The 24,610-nt window shown below is 42.9% G+C and overlaps 1 protein-coding gene across 1 annotated transcript in view; it reads right to left on the reverse strand.

The window, feature by feature from the left end:
- cdk6 (cyclin dependent kinase 6) overlaps positions 1 to 24,313 on the reverse strand; it is a 39,060-nt gene extending 14,747 nt beyond the window's left edge. Inside the window, exons 1-4 of the mRNA XM_085395104.1 lie at positions 23,785 to 24,313; positions 22,574 to 22,939; positions 17,031 to 17,166; positions 11,909 to 12,076 (exon numbers count right to left, since the gene is read on the reverse strand). Of these exons, the coding sequence (XP_085251230.1) occupies positions 11,909 to 12,076; positions 17,031 to 17,166; positions 22,574 to 22,797 (528 nt within the window). The 5' untranslated portion in view covers positions 22,798 to 22,939; positions 23,785 to 24,313. The remainder of the gene's footprint in view (positions 1 to 11,908; positions 12,077 to 17,030; positions 17,167 to 22,573; positions 22,940 to 23,784) is intronic.
- Positions 24,314 to 24,610: the final 297 nt, after the last annotated feature.

A 24,610-nucleotide genomic window follows, 5' to 3' on the forward strand; every position in this document is an offset into this window, starting at 1 on the left:
TTCTGTAAGTCTATAAAACACACGTGTCTAAAATGCAGTACAGCCCAGACTTAAGTTGGAGAACCTACTGTGTGCATGAGTGGGTTTAGATCACACACAGTTTGACACTATGCATGGAATGCTCAAGCCTGTTGCATCCAACCCCTTGAAAGAAATAAAAAACAACAACTCATCCCTACAATGCTTTGAGACGAGGCCTAAACACACAACCAAATAACTGTTTTCACAGAGATGATTATAACAACATGTGTCTGCTACAAAATGAAAAAAGGACATTCCACACTTGTAATGTTCCCTTTTGCCCCCCCCCGCAATCTTCTTCCGACCACGTTTGCATTCCTCCTTCCTTAGTCTCGCTTTCTCACCCTTCTTATTCTCTGTTCTGCTTCACAAATACCCTCATTATACACTCCTGCTCTCCTTTTTCTGCACGGGCTACATGAACACACACAAACTCATGCACGCAGTATAACGAAAAGTCAAAAAAATGGGTCGGTCGTTTTGCATTTTCAATCTGCCTGCGTCCATCTGAAACCCTTCTTCGCCTATGGCACGGAAACAGAAAACCCAGGAGGTGGTCAGATAAAGCCAAATGAGAAAAAAGACAGAGCAAGCTAAGAGCAACACAGCGAGAGAGAGAGATGTAGTGAGTGCACGAGGCTGACTCCAGATTAAAGGACAACATTCTCGGAATTCCTTTCTGCTGAGACCATCGTCCTCAGCCCTGCCTGCTGCTCTTTCCTCCCGGCTCCTCATCAGGGAGGAAATGGCTTCTCCTACCCCCGAGGACCTCCAGACCTCCTAGGTCAGACCTCCAAGCCTGTCCGCCTTGCAACATCCGTTCCAGTGCTGCCAGTGCATGCTGCATGTACGGGGGGGCTTGTATGACAATAAGGTGCATGCACGTGAGCAAGGGTGGGGTTGGAAGTAGGGGCATTTGGTTTGAGCTATGTGTGAGTATTTGCATGCGACTTAGAGAGCACCTGCTTTAGCTTGGATGAGTATGCTTCAGTGCCAAGAACCTTCTTGTGCTAGAGTGTGTAACTGCAAATGCATGCAAGTCATCTGCAGCATGTGTTTGATGTTTAAGGGATAAGTCAGTTTATTACAGCCTGGGCTTTATTTTTCCCAGATTAGTGCATCTTTGTTGTCAGTGATTAGCCCGTGTGTTTACCAGTTAACTGAAGCAACATTTCGAAATGGCAACTTTCCATCGAATCAGAAATATATAACATCTGAGTAACAATTATGAACAATGAACTCTGGGACAGGCCATCACCCCCCACGCCATCACGGTGCCGAAAATTCAATCGAGGTAGCTTTCAAAATAAGGTCAAAGTGACTTTTTGGTAAACAACAGCAACTCTTATCTGAAGTAAATCTACTGCAGAATGGCTTGAAATTGGGTGCGGGGCAATCTCAATCTTAATCCAAAAAGAGATGCGGTGAAATGCCCTCATGGAAGCTGCTCATACCACACGTCACAATATCGCTGAGCTGAAGGATGTCTTTAAAAGTATGTTCCAAAAGTCCGCCAGAATATTGTGCAGGGTCTGCACTTTTGTTAAACACGTGTGAAACCTACGCTCGCCTCTTTGCCAATGTCGTTAGAATCACAAATATTGGCTGCGGTTGCACAAAGTAACAAAATAAGCCATAAACACTATAGCTCGGCTAGAAAAACAGGACCTACACTGTAATAACCAGAGTCAGTCATTCTTTTAGGTGAGCAGAACGTTTTTTTGAACTATTGGAGACCACATGCTTCATTCCTCATCCCATTCTTCTTCAAATCTCCAGACGTCTTCCTGTCAGTCAGCGTGACCTGATGTCATAAGGGGCTGCAGCGCCAGAAGCGAGGAGGCTGATGGCGCTTGGCTCTGGGCCCATGTTTACATTCCCTGTCACTGAGGAAGCCTAGGATGAAAGAGCACCACTGCACAGTGATACACGCCCTCCACACACACACACACACACACACGTAATCGAAAAGAGCAGGATTGTCGAAAGTCGATATTTTCAGTTGCTGAATCAACCGGAATAGAGTGGAGTGCACTTAGGTTTGAGCACATTCCTGAAAACAATCCACAACAAGTTGAAGTCTTCCTAAGAGAACCTCAGAGGAAAACGTATAAAGACTCCGGTGTATGTGGGCTGGCCAACATTTGGGTGAAGCAGAGCGGATGTCATAATAATAAGCATTAAACAGCATTGTGTCTCCAGAGAAACGTCAGCAGTCAGCCATCTTGTAAACACCATTATTTCATTCCTCCTTCACTTTTCCTCTCGCTCCCTTTTTTTTGTTCTGCAAAAAAAAGAAAAAAAATTCACAGCCTCCGATAATCACTCTGCCCAGACCAGGAAAGAAAATAAAGGAGAAAATTTAAAAGAAAAATGAGGTGGGGGGGAGAAAAGGTTCATGGAGACAGAGACGCCTGTGGGATGGACTGAGAGAGCGCGAGAGAACTACAGGGGCACAAAAAAGAAAAGTGCAAGAGCAGCACACAAACTGTATACAGTAAAACGAGGGGCAGTGAGACTGCTGCCAAAGTATGCACAGCGTACAGGAATGCAGCACGGGGCCCTCGGCACACAAAACAAAGACAGCACAGTCAGTGGCTCTCTCTCCCCAGTGCTACCACATCCGCACATCATTAACTGGAAAATTCCTGATATATGCTGTAATCCCCCCCCTCCTATTCCTCTTGCTGCTGCTGGTACAGACTAGGCTTTAAAATCCAGGTGACTGGTGCATGTGCACATGTGATTCACACGCACCAGTCAGTAGCCTCCTTTTCCGCACCTGCTGGGTTGCCAAGACATCGGCAACAATTAATACAGCAATGTGCAGAAGTACGAAAGTGTGTGTGTGTGTGTGTGTGTGGGGCGGGAGGGGGGGGGATGGGATCTCTAATCATATATGTATGTGTGTGTCAGTGTGTGTGTGTGAAACCCTGCGAGTGTTTGCTTATGTCAAACTGAGGCCAACCCCTTTGCTCCAGCCGGCTGCAGTCAAAGCATAGAGGATGACTTTTCCTTTTTTCCCATGTGGAGCCGTTTGAGGAGATATCTAAACATTCCCACATTCAGTGCTGCACGTGCTCTCCTGCGTGCACTGCGAGGACTTTTTCCCCTCCCTCCCTCGCCCAGCCTGCTTGCCTCTGTCTCTCTCTCTCTCTCTCTCTCTCATTTCTTGCCTGTCCAGAGCAGAAACACATTGTTTGGCATGAGGACAAATTCACAGACATGACGATCCGCTTCATACTTTGTCATCGCCGAGTTATTTCATTTTCGCCGAGTTATTTCATTTTCGCCCGAATGTTTCTGAGCTCTGCTGCATTAAACAGTGGCGGTGCATAGCTGATGTCTGACATAGTTGGACGATTGCATCGGCCCCTACAGCATGTTTTGGAAAGAGGCTTTTTTTTTTGTTGTTTTTTTAAACATTGCATTTGGTTTAAGGGGGGGGGGGGGGGGCACGACACACCTTATTTGCATGATCATCACTATCTTCTAAGAACATCATGACACTTTTTCCCGCCAACAGATTTTAACTGATATTTGTAGTCAAACGAGCATGCAGAGGTGGGAGACACTTTCATAGTGAAAATGCAAATGCAGACTGAATACAGTCAGACTGCTCTTGAAAGTCTTGTGGAGTTAAAAGCACGTCTGCCGTTTGAGCATGGGCAGGAAATCTGGTTTCAATTTGTTTAATGTCGTCTGAGATACGGGTGTCTAATTCTGGTACGGGTAGTGGGAGGGCTGCGAGAGGGAACCGGGGGGAAGAAGTGGGAAAACACCTTTGATCAGGTAACAGTTACAGTCCCCTGCATGTCACCAACCAACATTTTACGGGAAGTGGTGGCTGTCGACGTGCAGATTGTTTGAGACGAGTCTATTCAAAATTATGCAAATCAGAAAAGCAGCAATGAGTAAAAAAAACAAAAAAACAGTGTTTGTATTCAAAACAAGTAAGCCTCAGTTTAGCCAGGACATAAAATTCCCTTCGGCTCCCATGTCTCTCAACACACTGATGTAAGATAAGATCAGAGGCAAGACAAAAAACATTTTCACCACTAATAAGCTTATCTTGTCATTCCCAATGATGGCTGCGCGCTCCATGTCTTTTCAGTTAAAGCTAGAAAAACACAAGAGTTCAACAGACACCGCTCACATCAAAGTCTGCTGGCATTCCCCTTCAGTTTTCCAAATTCAATTTGAGTGGCAACGACATGCGCGTGACAGACATAAGAGCGGAACGCAATGGGCATCATGGGATCATCCTGTCGAGCCTTGTATGACGATGATTATCAATGTGTGGATGGCAACAATGGAAAGACCCCTATGGTCAGGTTACAGGAAGTTATTTATTGGAAGCTTCACCTAACTTGACCTGCATGAGTCACATGAAGCTGAGGGGATTCCCTTATCTTACCGTTAGGAATTTTCTTAAAAACACTGAGCTGGATTTCTCCTCAAGCTCAAGGTTTAACATGAACTGATATGTTTCATGCATTACGTATATGGTCAATAGGGATTAGCTGACCTTTTCATTAATTAAATAAAACATTCATTAATGCACAGGAGTGAAGAGAGAGAGATGAGTTCCTCAACGTGCATCCATTTCCATCATTCCAGTTATGCAGAGTTGCTGATTTGTTACAGAGCCCTGAGCTGGATAAGCAGGAGAGGATCGATTAATGCTCAGATGATGGAGGCAGATTTAAAGGACTTTTCTGCTAGAATGGCTTCATTTCCCAGAACTTTAGTGGGAGTGTTAACGAAAAGTGTAAGAGTTTAGTGTAGGAGATGAAGTTATACCAACATCCTGTTGATCCTAAGTGGGCAGAGCAGATGCTGTGGTGTGTTTGAAGGGAAAAAGAGATTCACTCAGATGCATAATCAACAATAACCAGCCCCAAAAATCCACCGTGCATTAGTTATTTCCTAAACATTCAAAATTCATCCACCCACAGCTATTACAAGACACCATAAAGTGTGTTTTCATTGTTACTAGGCTACCTGTTGCCTTTTTTGGTAGTTATTTTAATGGTTAGAGTTCATATCCTGTGAGACTGAAATGGAAAATTCTCCATAATAAAACTCTTGAAATGACAGGAAAAAAAGATCTCTGCCTTTATTAAAATAGATCAGAGTCTTACTAACATCCAGCAGTTATGGTGCTCTCTACCAAATAATCTACACGTTACAAACTGTGTCTGTCAACTAAAGGCATGCGTGCTCTTGTTTGTGTGCTCCAATGTTTATGGCCTAGTGTTGGTGCTGACATGTGGAAACTGTCTGATGTGCAGACTCTTGTGTGCAGAGAAAGCCTCTTTAAGCTGTATTTGTTCAGAGAAACACTTTGCACGTCTGTTTCAAAACACTGCTGTGACTCATGAAATACATAGTTTGTATTTCATGATATTTTATGTGAATCTGTTGCATGTGCTTTTCGTTGCAACTGCCTCTCGAGATTTATTTATATTTACCTACTTGAAGTTATAACCTTCGCCAAGGAGGTTATGTTTAGCATTTGCATGATTTCCCGTCTGTTAACATAATAGGTCGAAAGGTTTTGAATGAATCCTGATAAAACTTTGTAGCGGGTGTCGAGTGGGGTCATGCTAACAATCCATTAAAATGTGGCCTACATCCAGCGAAGGTCTTCCACGCCAACTTCATGATTTGTTACAAAAATTGGCGAAAAGACTTAGATGTGATGTGTATTGTCAAACTGTAGAAAGTACTGTGCAAAGATCTAAAATATGTCACAACAATTAATACATGTCACATGTGATATTTAAAACGGTTTCTCATGGGCTCTGCAACATGAAGGACGTGATACCGGTATGTGGGGTGTCACATTTGACGTTTCACCTCATTTTTACATTTCACGTCCCTTTCTTTCAAGTTGACCTTAAAATCTGCTATATCTGTAAAGTTATGACAAGAGAAAGAGCTAGTTAAACGTACTGCAGCATAATATAAGATCATAAGATCAAGTTATTCATGCCCAGTTACAAATAAATACCAATCATCTACTACCTACTCCTACAAAATGTTTGTGTATTAAAAGTAAATGTGTTATGCCATGTGTTGGCACTCTTTTAGTGCTTTTTGGTGAATTTATTATAGATTCTTCTTTATGTTTTCTGTTCACTCACTGTACTGGTGATGCAAATGATTCCTAGAAGGTTCACTGACACGCGTCACCTGCAGGGTTTAGGACGCTGTCACACTGGAAGCCGGTCAGGCCTTTAAGAACTCGAGTATTCATTTTAGATGTTGAATGAAATGAACGTTGTGCACATTTATGACAGATTCTCTGAGAGTGTATTGCATGTTTGTAACATCTATAAAGTAGAATATAGTATAAATTTCTACTTTTGACAGCTCAACTGAACTCTGAGTGGAATGAATTTTAAGAATGTCACAGTTTTTACATTTACAGCCACTCCCTGTTTAACGTGGTTTCTCTTTTTCTCTAAACCCACTGGCCCGAAGAAGGGCCGACACTGAGAAGTCACAAATTACTGCATCTCTGCAAAGACTATGTGCAAAGTCTTTTAGTTTTACAAATTAAACAACAGTCATCCCAAAGCATTTCATATTCTGAGATAAAGACCCTACCAGTGATTTAAACGTCTTGATGCATTCTCAATCATCCAGGTAAGTAAATCTCCAAAAGTTGATTCTGTTCATCTGGATGTAGCATTTTCCTGCAGCTTTTATAAGACTGGGGAAACCTGCAGTCAGCTGAGACTGAAGAAGTCACTTGGATGACTGACGAAACGTTTCTCCCACGGAAAACGCTACATCCAGATGAACAGAATCAACTTTTGGAGAACCCTACCAGTGTTGTCATCCTGCTAACAAACCCAGCGTTTACTAAGTCCATTAATAATCTCATTACATGTTTTCTGTCACTTTATGCATTTAAGATGCAAGAAAAAGTTGTGCTACTCTGTGAGTTGGTTTGTTTTGTATTAAAATGATGTGACACTTCTTCCCATTTCCAAAAAGATTTTGCTTCAAGTGCTTTGGCAGAAGGAGGATCTTAAAGAGCCCTCTGCACTCTTTCCTGTTATGTCAGATTAACCCATCAGCTTTTCCCATCTGCCTGTCACTCAAGGCAGTACAATGAGGCTGTAGCCAAACTAGGGTCATAAAAAAAACCCATCAACAAAGCAATGGTCCCTCAGGGACTGCCGGGGGGCACCCTAATCTGGACCCCCACACAAACCCTTTGGGTGGTCTCCCTCCCCTCTCCCTCTTTTTACTCTCCACCTCCTTTCTACGAGAAGCCGATTTGGTTGGGTTGGGGGGCAATCACTCATATTCATTCATGCATGCACCCGGACTCCATGACCCATTTTTAATGCACGTGTATTAGCAAGCCACCATGTTGCTATGTGAGGCAGCAAATTCATCACAAAAAGAGAAGTTCAGGCAATGCTGGTAAATCATCAGCAGAAAGTACAGCAGTGCTACTTTCAGTTAGCAACACTGGGGGGAAAAAAAAAAACCAAAAAAAAAAACCATAAGAGTGAGTGAGGGACTCTTTGACAACTTCATGCAAATGTTCATTTCAGTCATCTTGTCATTCTAGAAGTGCTAAATGAATCACTTTGAAAGTGAGAGAGAACCTCATTCGCTTAAGCAACAGCAGTTCTCTAAAGCCCATCTGTCTACCAGTAACGGTGGCATTAGGTGACTAAATATGTAACTGTTGGTCTGTTGGGCAAAGGGGAAGATCCTCTTAAACACTGTGTGTGTGTTGCATACAGTGTAGATTGTGCGCTTTATTATTAGCAAGAGGAAACAATGAATGGATGAATGGAGATTGTGTATGTGTGCGCGTTTGTTTGTGTGTGTGTTGGGCTGATAGGGGGATTCCAGATGCAGGAACATTCATCTGGAACCGAAGACCCCGTACTCGCAGCTCCACACCAGCGCGTGCATGTGCTGAGACACACACACACACACCCCCCATCTCGTTTTGTGGCCCAATCTAACCGAGGAAGGAAATGAGTGCTCGAGTGTGACTGCAAACAGATTAACATGTTATGTGCTGCTCTGTGTGTGTGCGCGAGTAGTTTCGGGGACTTCATAACTGCTGCTCATATGTGAAGGTGAATCCCCTAGCAAGTATTCTTTCCTCGACAAAAATGCCCCCGTCTAGTCATAAAAAAAAGAAAAGAAACTATCACACCTACTTGAGACAAATCCTCAGTACAACCACATACACACTAAATATTGTGTAACACTATGCAAATTCTATGGTTAATCATGTCTTCATCTACTATGAATAATCATCAGTCAGGATGATAGATAACTGAGGAAATACTTATCTTAATCTAAAAAACGTACCCTGTATGATAATACTGAGAAATTATATGTTTATGGCGTGGCCTACGATCATTACTCAAACTGAATTTCTTTCCTCTTAAAGACTAACCCAGTTAAAAGCAGCTATCAGGTGTAACCTTTGGAACCGTAACTCATCTGTACTTTCCAATAACTGCTGCCTTAATAATGAAAGTGCAAGTTCACATCAGTGTTTCCAAGACAAAGACTTTACCTGCCAATCTGCCCACTTATGTGAATGCCTCCCAGGGTATTTGTTGAGTAATCTTAGCATTTAATTTAATTATTAACTTAAAATTGAACAACAATGCCATCCACAGTGGATCTACCAACAGACACGCCCTCCATTCTTATTTATTAAAGTCGCCACCAACACGTAGCCGACCAGAGCACATTTTATACTCTTCTATTAGGAGCAAGTCCAAGCTCATGTACATGCCTGACATTATTGCCAACAGAGTGTGAAACTGATGACTGAAAATATCACATCTGGACTTTAAGAAGACAACGTACACAAAGGTCACTGGGGCATGCATGCTGGGATGGTCAGCTTACTTGACATTTTTAATGGGTTTGGGGTTTTTCTTGAATCTGGAGATTTGTTTCATTAAACTGCCTTTAAAACCACCAGAAATGGTATTTCTCCATAAAATTGCCTACAGAGCACCAGAAGTTGTTACTGTGCAGTAGATGTAAGCATGTCGGCTTTGGCTGTTACACAGAGAAGAGCACCAATGACAATGCCACAGACGAGCAGAATCAAAGCTTGTCCTCTATCAGCTCAGCTTTCTCGACATTTATGTCACCTGCACCCAGGTGGATTATGGTGGATGCAGAAAAGTACAACACCAGCCTATCCAGGTGCATGCACTTTTTCCTTCTGACATATTTCTGCCAAAAGAAAAAATAAATTAGGTTTTTGCCCCACTCACATGAGCCTTCAACAAGCCTTAACATAAGGTAATGACACTATCCCAATGGACTCAAAAAGTCCAGACACATTAATGATGAAATTTCCTAAAAGGCGGGCAGATCAGAAAAGCTTTGAATAAAAGTTTTTTTTAAAAAGGAAAAAGAAACCCAAAGTACTGAGCTACTGTTGCTGCCTACCTTGATCTTGAAAGTCTCATCTCTCCTCATTTTAAACTCTTCCAAAGACTCTTTTCAGTCCCTCTCTATATATATTATCTGGTCATCAGAGCCCAGAGCTCAGCAGTTAGGCATCAAAGTCCCGACAGCGGGACGGGAGGGGTGTCTGTCTCTCCTTGCCTGTTCCATCCCTGTCTGCGACAGCCACTGAGGGATTCCTGAGGCAGGCCACGGGGCCCCTTGGCTCTCAATTTACACAGAGAAATCCTATCATTTGGCGCTGTTCTGCCGAGCTACCCGTTGATGCCCTGTAAGTGCCCGCTACAACACATTAGACGCTTTTCATCCAACTCTCAGGGGATGGGAGGGAAGTTCAAGGCAGTGTGTCTTGTGTTGGGCTTTGGGGTCAGGAGTGGGATCCACCAAAAAGCCTTGAAGACAATGTCGGCATGAGTTTGAAGTATCCACACACACATTTTATGAAGATCCTACTACAAAGTGCATGTTCGAGGATGGTTGGTACAAATAAATAAAAGACAACACACACACTAAGTGAAACCCTGTAGAAAAGAAAAGAAAAAGGTTTCGAGTCAGTTTTTGAATGTAGTTACAGCTGTAACTGACTTCAGGTCAGCAGGCAGGTTGTTTCCAAACAGCATCACAGTAACTGACAGAACCTCATGAAACTTAGGATCTAATTCTGGAAACAGTTAAAAGACCTGCACCTAATGACCTAAGAGGTCTGACTGGGTTATAGGCACTAAACCAGTCAAAGGATTTTAAAGGTAATTCTCTGTTAAACTGGGAACCAATGCCTTCAGTACTGGAATAATATGTTCAAGTTTGCATGTACATGTAAGGACTGTAGCTGGTGCAGTGAGCTTAAGTCATTCTACTGATGATTCTAATAGTCAGTATTAAATAAATAAAGACTTACAACAGTCTAACCTGCTAGATATGAATGCATGGATCAATTACTCAAAGTCAGTTTGAGAGAAGGATTTTCAATTTTGTTTTTATCAATTTAGGTGGATGTAAACAGTCCTCGTGACTTTATCAACATGACTGAGATGACTGTCCAAAATAATGCCAATGTTTTAACCTGCTGACTGTGTTTGAGAAAAAGTGGTGATAAATATGAACAGATTTTCTCTCCTATTTTTAGAACAACAAATATTTCCATCTCGTTTCTGTTCAATTCAGAAACGTTTCTGACTTCCAGCAAATAATGTCATCAACGGATCTTATTCATTTGTGATCGCTATAGCAGTATAACAGTTCACCTTTCTGTGTTTCGGCGATTTTTTTTTTTTTTGTGCAATTTTGAATGCTTTGAGTTTTTTTATACTGTCAATCTCGTGCGAAGTCTCCTGTCCAGTACAGAATACGTTCACCTTGTCAAATTTACATAGATCTTCGATCGCTAACAGTGTTACTCAGAAGTGCTGTACTGTAAGTCTTCTCCCCAACAAACACAACACTGTCGACGAAGCATTTTGCACTGTCAAAGGCACCGAAAGGCAGAGGAAGATGCTAACCATCGCACAAAAAGTTGGACTTCTGGACACAATCAGATAAGTCAAACTTTACTCAACTCATTCTTCTTGCTTCCTCTACTTCTGTACCATTGATTCATTAATGTTGGATTCTCTGGCAGCTGCTCTATTCCCATGTTCTGGACCTGAAAACAGGGTTTGATCTTTGGTTTCATTCTATAATATAATTCTATAATATAATACTATTTTCAGAACGTAACTCCCGCGAAAAACGAGGGAACGCTGTACCAAGCAGGAGCATGTGAAGGTTAAAGAGCGATGGACCAAAGAAGGACCCTTGAGGAACTCCCAATGGAATTTTCATTGTGCAGATCTAAAACTGCTAATTGAAACATGAAAACTTGTATCCATTAGGTATGATGGCAACCAGCTGAGAGCCCGACACGTTAAAACCAATTAAATCGCAAAGCTGTTTAATTAAATCATTACAATCAAGAGCCACAAAGTCAACAATGGCATCAAGCACAACAAAGAAACAGTCTGTGGATCACTGTTGATCTTCAGGTCACTGATGACTTTAATAAAGGCAGTTTCTGTGCTTCTATTGGTTCTGAAACCTGATTCAGTTCAGGTGCTTCAGTTGTTTAGTTAAAAAAAAAAAAAAAAATTAACTATGAAATATTTTGCTTTGAAAGATAAGATCAGAAGTAGGTCTATAATTATTAATTGCCAATAAATCCAGCTATTTTTCTTCAGTAGTAGTGTGATTGCAACTCAAAAGAAGAAGAAAATAAATTTAAAAAACAAAAATCACCATATTTCATGGTGAGAAGTCTTGACGCGCTCATTCAGTCGGGAACCCATGCGCTTACAGTTTTGCGAGTATTTGTTTTGAAGGCCTCCACTGGATGAGACCAACAGCGTTTAAAAATATGACGACCATAACTCACCACTGACGTGAGCGCCATCTGGAAGCTGTAGATGCGAGCTAGACCAAAGTCGGCCAGTTTGATCTGTCCTCCGCTGGTGACCAGGATGTTTTGGGGTTTTAGGTCACGGTGAACCACACGGTGCGAGTGCAGGAAGTCTAACCCCTGGAGCAGCTGGTACATCATATCCTGTAAAAGAGCCAAAGAGGGAAACAGAGGGGCAGCAAGGACATAAACTTAATATGAAGTTTAAAAATGGATGGTTTAATTATGAGACTAGTACAGCAACGGCACTATTGAACACATACGGCGCAAAAAGGGCTGAGCGGATGGTCGTGGATGTTGATTACATTTGCAATATGATTACGTCTGACCTGTTGGATCGTCACTTCCGAAACAGTTCGTGCTAACTGTCTACACAAAGTCTAGGCTGCAAAACCTTGCACAGCTACAAAGATTTGAATCCATTTCTCCTTTGCCCTGAGCAACGAAAGGCCAGAGTGACAACAGCCTGCAGTGAAAAGCATTGTGGTACGGAGGGAGTTAACTAGAGGAGGCCTGCGTCTTTTCTCGTCGACTGTGGCAGATGTTTGATAACTGACACACACACACACACACACACACACACACACACACACACGATAGAGGCAGAAAGAGGCCCCTGCTTTGTACAAGCACAGATCTCTGTTACTCAGCAGCTGTCCTGCTAGATTTAATTGGCACTCGCTCGTTTTTTTTCCCCTCTTTTTTTTCTTTCAATGCCCCAAAGCTGACCTCAGAAAATAGCCATAGGCACCGCATCGCCCACGACACAAAGGGGAAGGTAAACTGGCATGAGCAGGAATGAACAAAGCAAGCTAAGACTTGTTCTTTTCAAATAGGAATACTCTCAAACAGGTGCCACACCTGTAAACAAAAAAACAAGTCATTCCAAGGGATTGTGATCAGGTAGTTTTGGCAAAGGCTGTTTAAGTAAATAAAAGTCGAGGGAGTGGTATTTCAGGTTGAATCCTAAGACCAACTTAAAAGTGTGTGTGCGCGTGTTTCTTTTTTTAGCCTCGCTTACATGTAGCACACAGCAGAAGAGCTTCAGGCACCTTCTCTGCTGAAAATACTTCATTTGGTTTAGGTGAGATGGGGGCAACACCTGAGTAGACCCATTTGTTCTGGACAATTACCTGGTCCGTGCTCAAGCGGGCATTAAGCAGACTTCGTATAAAGGGAGCTGCAAGTTCAAGTCTGTTTAGCGAAAAGACAGAACGATCCCCACGGTTGTGCTCTTGGATCTCCGATCGGGTACCCTCTAGAAATAGCCAAGGTTTGCGATCCATGTTTGAACACCCCTTTCTACAGCACCCATACTCCCTCCTACTCACAAGACACCCCCCCCCCCCAAAAAAAACAACCCAAAAAGCACTCCGCCAAGACCTCACAAGTGACATGGACCTGAGCCCGCAGCTCTATTCAGTGGCCGACCAGCTGGTGAGTGAGTCAAAGGGGTCTGCACACTGAAGCAGAAAACATTAGCGAGCAGTGTGGGGCTGGCTGCTGTGCGGGCCACAGAGGAGGAGACAGGGCACCCTGCTCACAATACTGTGCAGATGGGGAGTGATGTGAGTGTGTGTGTTTGTATACACAAACTAACAATGTTCCCCCTGGCTTGGTGCAAGTATGAGCGCATCCATTTCCAAATCCCTGTGTATGTGTGTGTGTGTGTGCACCTCGGTCTGTGTGAGGGTGCATCAGTGTGTGGGTGCCCTCTGACCAAGGACAGGCAGGATGTATAAACAGACCTTCCTTTCTACATCTCCACTGAGCCATGACCTCCCGAGGAGGGCAGCAGACAGACAGGACCATAGGACAGAGGCAGGCAGTTGGTTATTTTGTGTCTGTGTGTGTATATACAGGGTGGGGGGGGGGGGGGGGGGGGGGCTGACACAATAGCACGGCCCCCCCACCCATCAGTTCCTCTGTGCTTTAAATAGCCATTTCACCATGCTTCCTTTCAACAGCATTTCCTAGTAAATACTAATTATCTCACAAGTGTGACCTTTGGACAAACACATAAACAGTCTTGGCCTCCGCGGCCTGAGTGTCATCTTCTCTGCACTATCAGGTAGAGTCACAGCTGAGTAATGCAAAATATTTCAGTTACGTTCTACATGGTCAATATAACCACTGACAGCAGGCAAACATTAAGTTTATGCATACAAAAATATCGTTTATAACTTCTTAAAAATATAAAGGCCACTTGTGGCACAAAGCGATCCACCTCCCTCAAAGCTGATTCCAGCTGCAGAGAGATAAAAGTGGCTCACACAACTGTCTTCAGCTGGCAACGCTTCAAACTAAAAAGCTCCACAAACAACTTGGCCAGGAGGAAATAAAAAAATAAAAAAAATAAATAAATCACACAAAAAAAAGCAACAGATCTGACCCTGAAAAAAAGAAAAAAGAAAAGAAAAAGAGGTCCAGGGAGGGAGGGAAAAAAAGTAGTCAGCCCATGCAAAAAGCAGTCAAAAACATGGCTTTCTGAGTGCGCCTCCTTTTCTAATGCAAATGTAGCAGAGGCAGCCATATTGTTTATTGTAGCCAGGCACAATATGGGACATCTGCCGGTTAGCGTTAGTGTAATTCCCTCCCCATGCTTCATTAACCTCTCTTCTCCCCCTTCTTCGTGGACCCACAGAATAGAGTTGTGGAAGCTTGGATGATGGTGGCGGAGGAGGGTGGGCGAGCCCCAAGCGGTGGCCCGGCTGACGAGCGCTGAGGTTGGGGCAACCTGGCTGCTTGATGTCCTTCCAGCTCATTTGATTCCTGGACGAGGGCCCCTTGCATCAATGACCATGTGGTGGGTCTCGAGCCTGAGTGGGTGGTGTTGGGCGGAGGGCTGAAGTGGACAGGCTAGGTCAGGGTGGGGTGCTTCGTGCTGCGGTAAGACCGACTTTGAGAAAAACTATGCCTCTCCTTTCGGAGTTTAGGGCCACTGGTTGAAGGTAAATGTTTTTTCACGGTTAAAGGTGGACACGTTCACACTCAAGGGTAACTGCCATTTAATCAGATGGGCACCGGTGACACACGTCTGGACTGGGATTCAAAATCTGGAGTTGTTTTGGGGGGAGGGGATCCCCTTCGAGTTACTGTGGAGTGTCCACTGTCCCAGCAATAACACGGGATGGTGCCTGGCTGCCTCTGTAGCATTGTCGCTGTCCTTTTGTTCCTTGAGGCCTCAGCTGTTAGGAGAAAGCAGAGCCTGGGAGGGGGCTTAAGGGGTGGCCACATTGTTCAGAGCCCCAAAACGCCTCCTCAAACTTTTCCAACGTCAGATATGTCCAAGCATGGATAGCGTAGATGGTTAGACGGGTTGACATCTTATAAAACTGGCAATCCCACAAGTAAGCCTACTTCAAGTATTGTCAGGCCAGGTTTGCAGAGTTAAGAAAGCTGGCCGAAATGTAACTTCTCTGTCTTCTTTCCTTTCCAGTACAAACCACTTCCTCATCTTTTCTTGAATACTGAGCACAACAACACAGGCTTCTTAGTGGAGGTATGTACCAGTGTCCAGATGTTTCAACACGGCTTCAAATGTGAACAGACCGTTGACACATCTTCACACGTGGTCTGAGACTAAAAGAGGGGAGCGCTTGTTCACTACAGTCGTATTCAGTGCAGTAGCCTCTACACTGCCACAGAAAGAATCTGAGTCATTCGGGGTTTATGATCAGTCCTTTCGTTGATTAATTCGTTGAGTCCTATGCGACAAGTGGTCAGAGATCTGCAACCATTGGTTCGGCCATTTAACAAGACAAATAAGCAACAATCTTTTGATAAAACTGCACATTTTTACTCCATCCACTGGCACTACAATTATTAAGGAGTTGTTTTTAAATTAAATTAGCTAAATTCTAACCGAGAAAAGGACCTTTCTTCCCACCCTTTACTTCCATTAAATCCCCTTGGGCTATGTCCTTATTTTCAGTTTATTAAAAAAAATAAAATATAATTAGTTAATACAGCTTCATGGGACTCAAAACAACTGACTAGCTAATAAGGATTAACCTTCTGCTGAAACGGACTCAAAAACTGAAAGTAGCTATACATAATGATTGTGAAAATTTCTGAAGCGTCGAGTTTCCAGAAAAACGCTGCAGTATTATAATATCTGCTGCAGATGTGATCGGCGCACACATCACAGAAACCACAGTCTGTATCAACTTCGGCAAAAGTCATGGGAAAGCCTCAGGTGTGATCTACCCGACTCGTCTACGCTTGCACTGCATCCCACTGACGGCGTGGCTCGACACAAAGCTTTCACAAGCGAACCCAGGCCCGGGGTGATGATCAGCGGTTGCCGTAGCACCCGAACCTCTACGTTTCAAATTTGACACTTCAAACTCTCGAGGCTCCTCTGTCTAAAAAAAAAAAAAAAAAGAGATATACCTTTCCAATATTATTCATGACACATCAACTGACCTTGGGGTGAAACCCGATAAAGATCTTTTTTTTTTCTTTTTAAATGTTTCCCACACGAACTCCACTTTAAAAAAAAAAAAAAAAAAAAAAAAAGAGACCATAACAGAGGAAAGGAGCTACTTCCGACCTTTTGGCAAAGTGTAACTGGATGCTCAGTGGATTTATTTAACAAATTTCCCTATTCAACAACTTTTAGCACACAACTTAGAGGGCTCTGTTTTCAAAGACACACATGGAAGATTTTTAAAACTGGCTCTGTGTCTGTAATATTGTGTAAAGTCGGAGAGAAGGGTGAAAATAGAGAAGGCAGGGATCCTTTAATTTGGAGCCCATCTGCCACATGTGCTGCCCCTCAGAGTGCCCCAGTAACTCTGATGTTGGAGGGAACTGCTCTGCCTTCTGGGTCTCTGGCCAAGAAAACCCACTCAGAACCATAGAAACATGGCTGTGTTCAACCAATGCTACAGCCGCAGGAGATTAACCAGGCGCTTCCTATATACACTTCAAACAGAAATAATATTTAAAATAAGCCTCCTTGGGGGGTTTTTTATTGGAATATTGTGCAATAGGCAAGCACACACACATTTATAGTGATCATTAAAATGGAAAAAAACAAAACAAACTGCATTTACATTCCACTGTAAACCTAAATTAGAACGACAGCGGTTACCTTGATGGTCTCAGGCGGTACTCCAGGGTCAGGAGCCTTTTCCAGGTAGGTGGTCAGGTCCTGATCTACATGCTCAAAGACCAGAGTGAGTTTGGTTTCTCGGTCAGTCCGAGAGACTGTGCACACATCAAACAACCTAGGATAGGAGAACAGATGGACCAGATCAATACAACTGATTGAACGGGGGTGCACTAGGCTAAGCTCACTGCTGCTACACAAGGTAAGAGTACATCTACACAACATCAAATATTGCCCACAGGCTCTTATTACTATATAGACTATAATTAATCACCTTCTATAACAGACTGTAATTTAAGATTTCAGATTCTTATGCCCCATCAGTGAAGTAGGTAGGGTACTGCATTTGTTTTAGAGTATGAACACAACAATATATTATTAATATTGTAATATAGTATTTTAAATAAGAAGTTTATGATACCAGACAACGGTGTAACTAAAGATATTATCAGCAGTGTTGGGGAGTAACGGAATACATTAACTCCTCTCTCTGTCTCTCGCTAGCAAAGTTGACCCAGACAACAAAGTAAAGCTAGTTTTTGGCTACGAGCCCGACACTGACCCGACGTATTAACTTTACTACGGTTTGGAGCCGCAGACCTGTTTTATATACGCGGGAAACAGTTTTCTATACAAGATGGCTGCAAAAAGTGCAGCTTTACCTAATGTCCACCCTACTGTTAGTCATTTTATATTAAGATTTAAAATCTAGTTGGTATTGGTATGGCAAGTATCCTTCAGTAATGGTAATAAATCACACAGCAATAGTACATTCATGTAGTTGTAAAAAGCATGATAATATATTATGTAATCCAAAGTATTTAGAATACGTTACTCTCATTGAGTAATGTAACGGAATACGTTACAAAATGCTTTCTGGGGCATGTATTCTGTAATCTGTAGTGGAATACATTTTAAAAGTAACCTTCCCAACACCTATTATCAGTAACTGATCAGGGTCATTATGATAGCTAAATGTCAGTGTGTTTCCTGCTATGACAAGTGCTAATGCAAAAGCACAACCAGTTTTCTTAAATAGATAAAAAGATAATAATTAAAATGTATTAACAACCTAGCTTTGAATAAAAATGTTCCTCATATTAAAACCAAGAAATGAATCTGTATCTACCACCATCGCCAAGTTTTAAAGAACGGGACTGCTCATGTTTTCCACTGTGTTTCATGACCTTTTCTTTTAACAACACTCAGTTGTTTTACTTTTGAAATTAAAAGGTTTTTTCCATTCTCGCTCGATGCAGAAATTGGCCTGATCAACACTTCCAGGTGTTCTTTGTCATATTTATTTCACTCAATAATGTGCCAGATGTTTTAAGTGGGTGACAGGTCTGGGCTGCATGGAAGCCAGTTTAGCACCTGGTCTCTTTCACTGAGCCACGCTGTTGTAATATGCGTAGAATGTGGTTTGTCATCATCTTGCTGAAATCAGTAGGGGTGTAACAATACTTCAAAACCACAGGTTGGTTCATACCTTGTCATTTTTGTGCCTTAAGACACAGGATCGTCCTGTTTTTGTCTTTTGAGATGGTTTAAAACACCCCTATGAAAAAAAATCCTCCAATAAAACCATCATAAAAGCTGGGATATGAACTCATAAATCTGGACCCCCGATTTATCCTATGGGACGATAACAACATCTCCAGCTACGGCCACTGCTTTTTTGCAAGCCTTTTAAAACTTTAAGACTATTGAGCCTTAAACACGAGCACCTTGGTTTCCCAAGGTGACCAACTAAGGCCAAGCATCCAAATTATGTCAGTAGACCTGCCAAGGAAGGCTTTGATGAAAAGCTGGAAAGGAAAAAAAAAAAATCTATCCAGTGTGTCCTCTTCAAAGAGCACGGGACTACAAGCAGCATTCCTCAACCAGCACTATGACAACTCCTGACACGCTATGGGACGTCTAGTGGAGCCTGCCTGCAAAGGCAGCATCTTTCATCGTGACAACATAGAAGACGAAAAGCGCCTTGATGGATCTCCACCGAGCACATGTTGCATTGTCATTAAGGGGGTTAATATATGCAAGAGAGCAAAAACTAAACCATTATTTTCTTTCTCTTCTTCAGTCTACGATATAGTTTTTTTAGCAAAAAAAAAAAAGTTTAAATTAACAGGTTAAAGTTACATTTTAAGTGTTGCTCGTTTAAAAGATATTTTGAGTTATCCTAATATTCAGAGTTTATTTTAACTTTGAGTTGTCCTAATGGACAAGTATAAAATTATTACAAGCCCTAATTAAACTCAAAGTTTGGAAGTTTGCATTAGTTATGAAGACGGAAACTAAAAAGTAAACATTTTCCTCAAAAACTAATTTAGTCCTGTGGAGGAAAAAGTTTTGACTTAAGCTGCCAAAAAACTGGAGATAAAAAAATAATGAAATAAGAAAAGCTCACTGGCTTCATTCATGATCGTTGCTGTACTCGTTATATTCATGAGGTACCGTATTAATCCAGTGTGAAAACATCTTACACTTTAATGCAGGCACTCATTTAACTTACCTACAGTTGTAAAAGCACAGAAAAGAAATAACTAAATCTCCCTGGAAACTTGTTTACTCCTCAGAGAGGCATCATTTGTCCTTGCCAACAACCTGTTAATCAATGGGTTTGGTCATGCTGGAGTCAGAGGAGTGAGTGAGAGGCGATTCATTCAAGGTATTAGTACTGTGCATGATGTCAGAGAATAGAAGGCGCCCTCCTTCTGAAGCACTGGGGTTAAACGCCCCTCACAGCTCGATTGTTGGCCTACAATGGAGGCTTTTAGCAGACACTGAACATATGGAATGAATAATGGGCCTCATTACAAACATCCAGGGGTTGCCTGGAGTCACACAGAAGGCCCACAATGCACTTTTCCTGGCCCTGTGCTGCTTGGCTATGCTAGTTGGCTAAACTCAAGGGTAGAGGAGTTTCTCCGATGCTTTAAAGAGCTGCTGGTTTACGTGCTTTAACAAACAAATGTTGCTGCATAATATGGAAAGCGTCTAGTGAAGCAAAGTGTATCCATCCATAAATATAACTGACCAAAGATCGTTTTAATACTTGCTTACATGTCCGTCTTCCAGTAAGGACAAACCCCCACTGTGGACCCATTAAGCGAAAGCCACAACCATTATCCTCCATTATTCATTGATACGTTGGGGAATTATTGTTAGAGTCACAAGGGCACAAGCCATGCCTCTAAAACATCCATTTAGAGCTTCCCCTTCAATCCCAAAGCACTCGATATTCAGACTAAAACAAGCACAAGGTCAGACCTTGGCTTGTGCCAGCATGTGACGCAGTATCAGAGTCCTGCTCTCTCAGTGAAAAGTCATTACAAAAACCAAAAGAAAATGGCATCTGTGTGCAAAACAGTCAGAAGGAAAACTAGAAAAATATAGCTTCTTTTGTTTTTAAATATGCAGTATTGCCAACTGGCATTGATCGTGCCAAGTGTCATACTGGAGGCCATTTGGATAGGATAGAACAGTACTGATGGGCACATGAGTTTAACTACAGAGACAGTTATGGAAACGCCAGCACATGATCTCACTAAATCAACATGGGAACAGCTTTAATGTGCGTTCACATTGATCCTACAAGTCTTAGAAACTGTACTGGGGGGATGGACACCATTCTTCTGAAAGACCTGGTGTTGTGATGATGATTATGAAGACCAGGCAAAAATCTCCAAAAGGTGTTTAGTTGGGCAAAAAGCCCAAACCCTTGGTGATCCCTGGAACCCTGCAGACAAGGGTCATCCTGGAAGGGATCACTGCCATGCTACAGAAATCACACCGAGAGAAAGTTGGTCTTTAAGGTTGATTTGTGGTCAAATTTCACTCCAAGAAGCCATGTCTCACTTATCAAATACAAACCAGTGGCTGTGGATATATCGATTTAACGAAGGATTTATACTCTGCTGTTTAAGTAATCAGTAATAGACCGTTTGTGCTTAGTCACCTAAGGAAGAGTGGCTCATCGTTTTTTCCTGGCATATCACATTGCATGCATAATTCATTAAATGTGCAATGTAGACCACAATTTCCAACCATATTAACTACTGTTCATCTAGATTTAAATGCAGGCTTGCCAACTGAGGAGTCTTTCTGATGTATTTGCAATCAGTAGCCCTACAATGAAATTGTTCAAAGTCGCTTAGATCTTTTTATCTTCTTGATGCAGAATCATAATCAGCATTACCACGCATGCCAGAACATGGCGGGATGTTTATTTGATTGTTAACTGTAAAATTCAAAACATTTGCTCTTAAACTTTTTATTTATTTCATGCTTTTATTTTGTTTGTCACATTTCTGTAGGCTCTCTAGATCAAATGTATCTCGCTGGTTGGAAAATCATGTATACCCATTAAAAAAAAAAAAAAACTGAGTACATACCACATAGCACAGACCATTTTAAAGACTTCGTCCAATGAAAATCGTTACATGCACACGTGTTAACATGTGATTATGGTGTTGTTGACTACTCCCCTTTCGTCATGAGTGCATAAGCAGTCAACGGCATGGCTGCGCAGGCTTGCCAGTTTCAAACACGTGGATTCAGATTGCCAGGGTTTCACATACCTAACAGAGTCATCTTAAATAGGAAAATTAAGCGTTTCTGTTTAGCTTCTGTTGTAACAGTTAAAGAAAAAAAAAAGGTAACTGCTGGTTAAGCAAAACAATTGACTGAGAAATGTTACAACAATCCTCACCTAGTAGGCAACGTAATGTCACGTGGAAACTTAAAGGTTTCACTGAATGCAATGTCTTGTATCAAGTAATCCTGGGATGAGAAATATTTTGAGTGTTCTTAAGAGTATGGATTTCTAAGCAGGTAATTTCAGTTTTGTTTTGTCTTTTTGAAGATATCAGTATTTTTATAAATATTCCAAAATGTGAAAGGAGGTCCGAATGTTGAACGGCTACATTGTATGTCCGATGGAACCTCACATGTCTTCACCATTCCTAATATCAAAGGGATCTTGACCAAGCACCCCTAAACACATAAACATGCAGGTCTCGCTTCATTCTGCAAGTCAGCGATAATAGAGGCTAGGGTAGTGGAAAACCACCGCTTCCGAAGGATGCTGCTGCATCTTATCTATAGATGAAGATTTGCACACATGAAATATGCATGAGGTGACAAATGTGACTGGTGCCAACCAATCAAGATAAACCGGGGCGGGCTTTTGAACTAAACAGGAAGTTGAGAATGCACAGGTGTGCGCCTAAAACCTGCTGATAGTGACAGCCTCCAGTGTGTTGTTGTGGAGCCTGTGTTGCCTGCAGGAAACTAAAAGGGCCACCAGCTTCAGACAAGTCTGCAAGCAGGCTTTGCCACCAAAGGTCATATGAGCCATCACAGTTGCCACAAGAGACCATCAAAAAGGAAGTAATGTATACTTAGTCTCATATGCATATTTCTTTCACCTCCACCACCACGATCCCCCCACCCCTCCCCTCCATCCTGTCTCTTAAACATAAAGCAGGTTGGTTCCCCACCTCCGCTCACCCCTCACTTACCTGACAACATTGGGGTGCTCAAAGGCTTCAAGCTGCCTCAGCACCGCCACCTCGCGGATGGTGGAGAGCGGCATGCCTTCTTCCTCCGTCTGGACACGAACTCTTTTTAGGGCAACAAAGCGTCCCCCGTTCTTCAAATCTCTCGCCTTGTACACTTTCCCGTAGGCGCCTTCTCCAATCTCGGCCACAGGCTCATACTGAGTACCAACACTTTCTTTGTCCATTTTTGCAGAATCCACCCCCCCCCCCCCCCCCCCTTCTTCTTCTTCTCTTGTTGAAAATATTGCGGGGAATCCCGGGAGAGGATGACGAGCCAGACTCTCTTACAAAGGCATTTTCAGAGAAAAAAGTTGGCACATGCAATGCCTAGATGACAGGGAGACACAGATGGGGGAAGACACCATCTTTGTCAGATTTGGTCAAAGAGTGCTCCAGGTAGGCAATAAAAAGACTGTCATGATGTTTTATTCCGACTATCAAAATGAAAAAAAAAAAAAAGAACCGCTGCGTCCCAAGTTCCACTCCTCCTCCTATTACGCACTGCAGCTCATGTCCTCCTACCTCTAACATAAAACTAATGTGAAAAATAATTAAAATTAATCCCAGTTAACCCCTTTCAAGGCTTGCTTTGCATCCAATAATTTGTCTCGTGCAATCAATAATTCACCCCGCATGCGGTGTTGCTCATGTAATCTTCGCACGAGCTGTCTCGGGTTTTTTTTTTTTAAATTATTTGTTATCACAACATGCAAAAATGACCATATATTTCACCCGCTTCTTCGTTTTACGCCAGCAACAAGATCAAACTAGCAGCCCTCCCTGTGCTGGTTTGTCAGAGTTTCTCTTTGAGGACACCCAAACTTGCGAGCACGTGGCTGCATTGTCTAAACTTCCTACAGCAACAATCCATTTAAAACCCCTTAAATGTCGCTTTCCGAGCCCGAAACGGTTCGAAATGTGTGAAACGACACCGCATCCGAGTTTCAAGTGTGTTTTCATTAGCCTGGGTGGCTTTCCCGAATTTTTTTCCAATTTATTTTGTGCGTGGACGCAAAGTGTGCCAAATAATGGCTTACATTCTAATAAATCGGGGAATTGATCATGTCACCGTTTAAAACCTCATTGGGTTGCAAAGCAAGCATTGTCAGGCTCATAAAGACACTTTGTTTTGCACAAATATCTGCATAAATATGCCCACTTTCAGCGTTTACCTTGTTTTATGTTGTCAATACAACGTCGCAACGTCGGCATGCCCGGTATAACGCTGAGGACGCTTTCGTGTGTCGGATAAAAACTGCTCCGTCAAATGCATCCCTGTCCACTTTCCTCCATGCCGGGGCCACACAGGTAGTTGACGGTGCAGGCTCTAACCCCCCATCCCCTCAGACTACACCAGCCCAGGCAGACACCAAAATCGAGCGGAGGAGGAGGTGGCGGCGGTGGTGGTGGGCCGTACGCAAACTTGCGCGCACACACTCTCACTTCAAGTTTGTGTGTGGAGGGGAGGGGGTGTATGATTGGGAAGGGGGGGTCATAGGACAAAGGCAAACGCGTGATATAGCCCTCCAGAACCACGCTCTTCTTTGGATTTTCTCCTTTCTTTCTTCGTTTTTTTTCTTCTTCCATATATCCGCGGATAGGCCTATGCAACTGCAGCCTCGCTCGCCTTGTGTGAGCTCCGTCTCTGCCTGGCTTTCCCACGCCGGCTGAATGTGGCCTGACCCCCTTCAGAGAGGTTTGACACGGAGCGGGGACATTTCCGCATTCCTCCCCGACTACAAAGGCACACCGCCTCCTTTTGCTCTCCCTCGGCCTCCTCGGTGCTTTACCATTCATAGTCCTCTCCGCGGGTTTTGTCTCCTGTGTCAAAACCGGGAGCACGCAGAGATCGGGGAGGGGAGAGAGGAGGTTTGTTAGATGGACGGCCACACTATCTCCCTCAAAACTATTGAGGAGCTCCTGCGGCAACAATGCACCAGCAAGAATGCAATGTGACAAGCTCGCCCTAGATGAGCCGGAGGGGTCAGGTTCAAGGCC

This window comes from Rhamphochromis longiceps, linkage group LG22 (assembly GCF_057381845.1).
Source record: "Rhamphochromis longiceps isolate RC_006_pf linkage group LG22, R_longiceps_female_GT1.1, whole genome shotgun sequence".
Lineage (NCBI taxonomy): Eukaryota > Metazoa > Chordata > Actinopteri > Cichliformes > Cichlidae > Rhamphochromis > Rhamphochromis longiceps.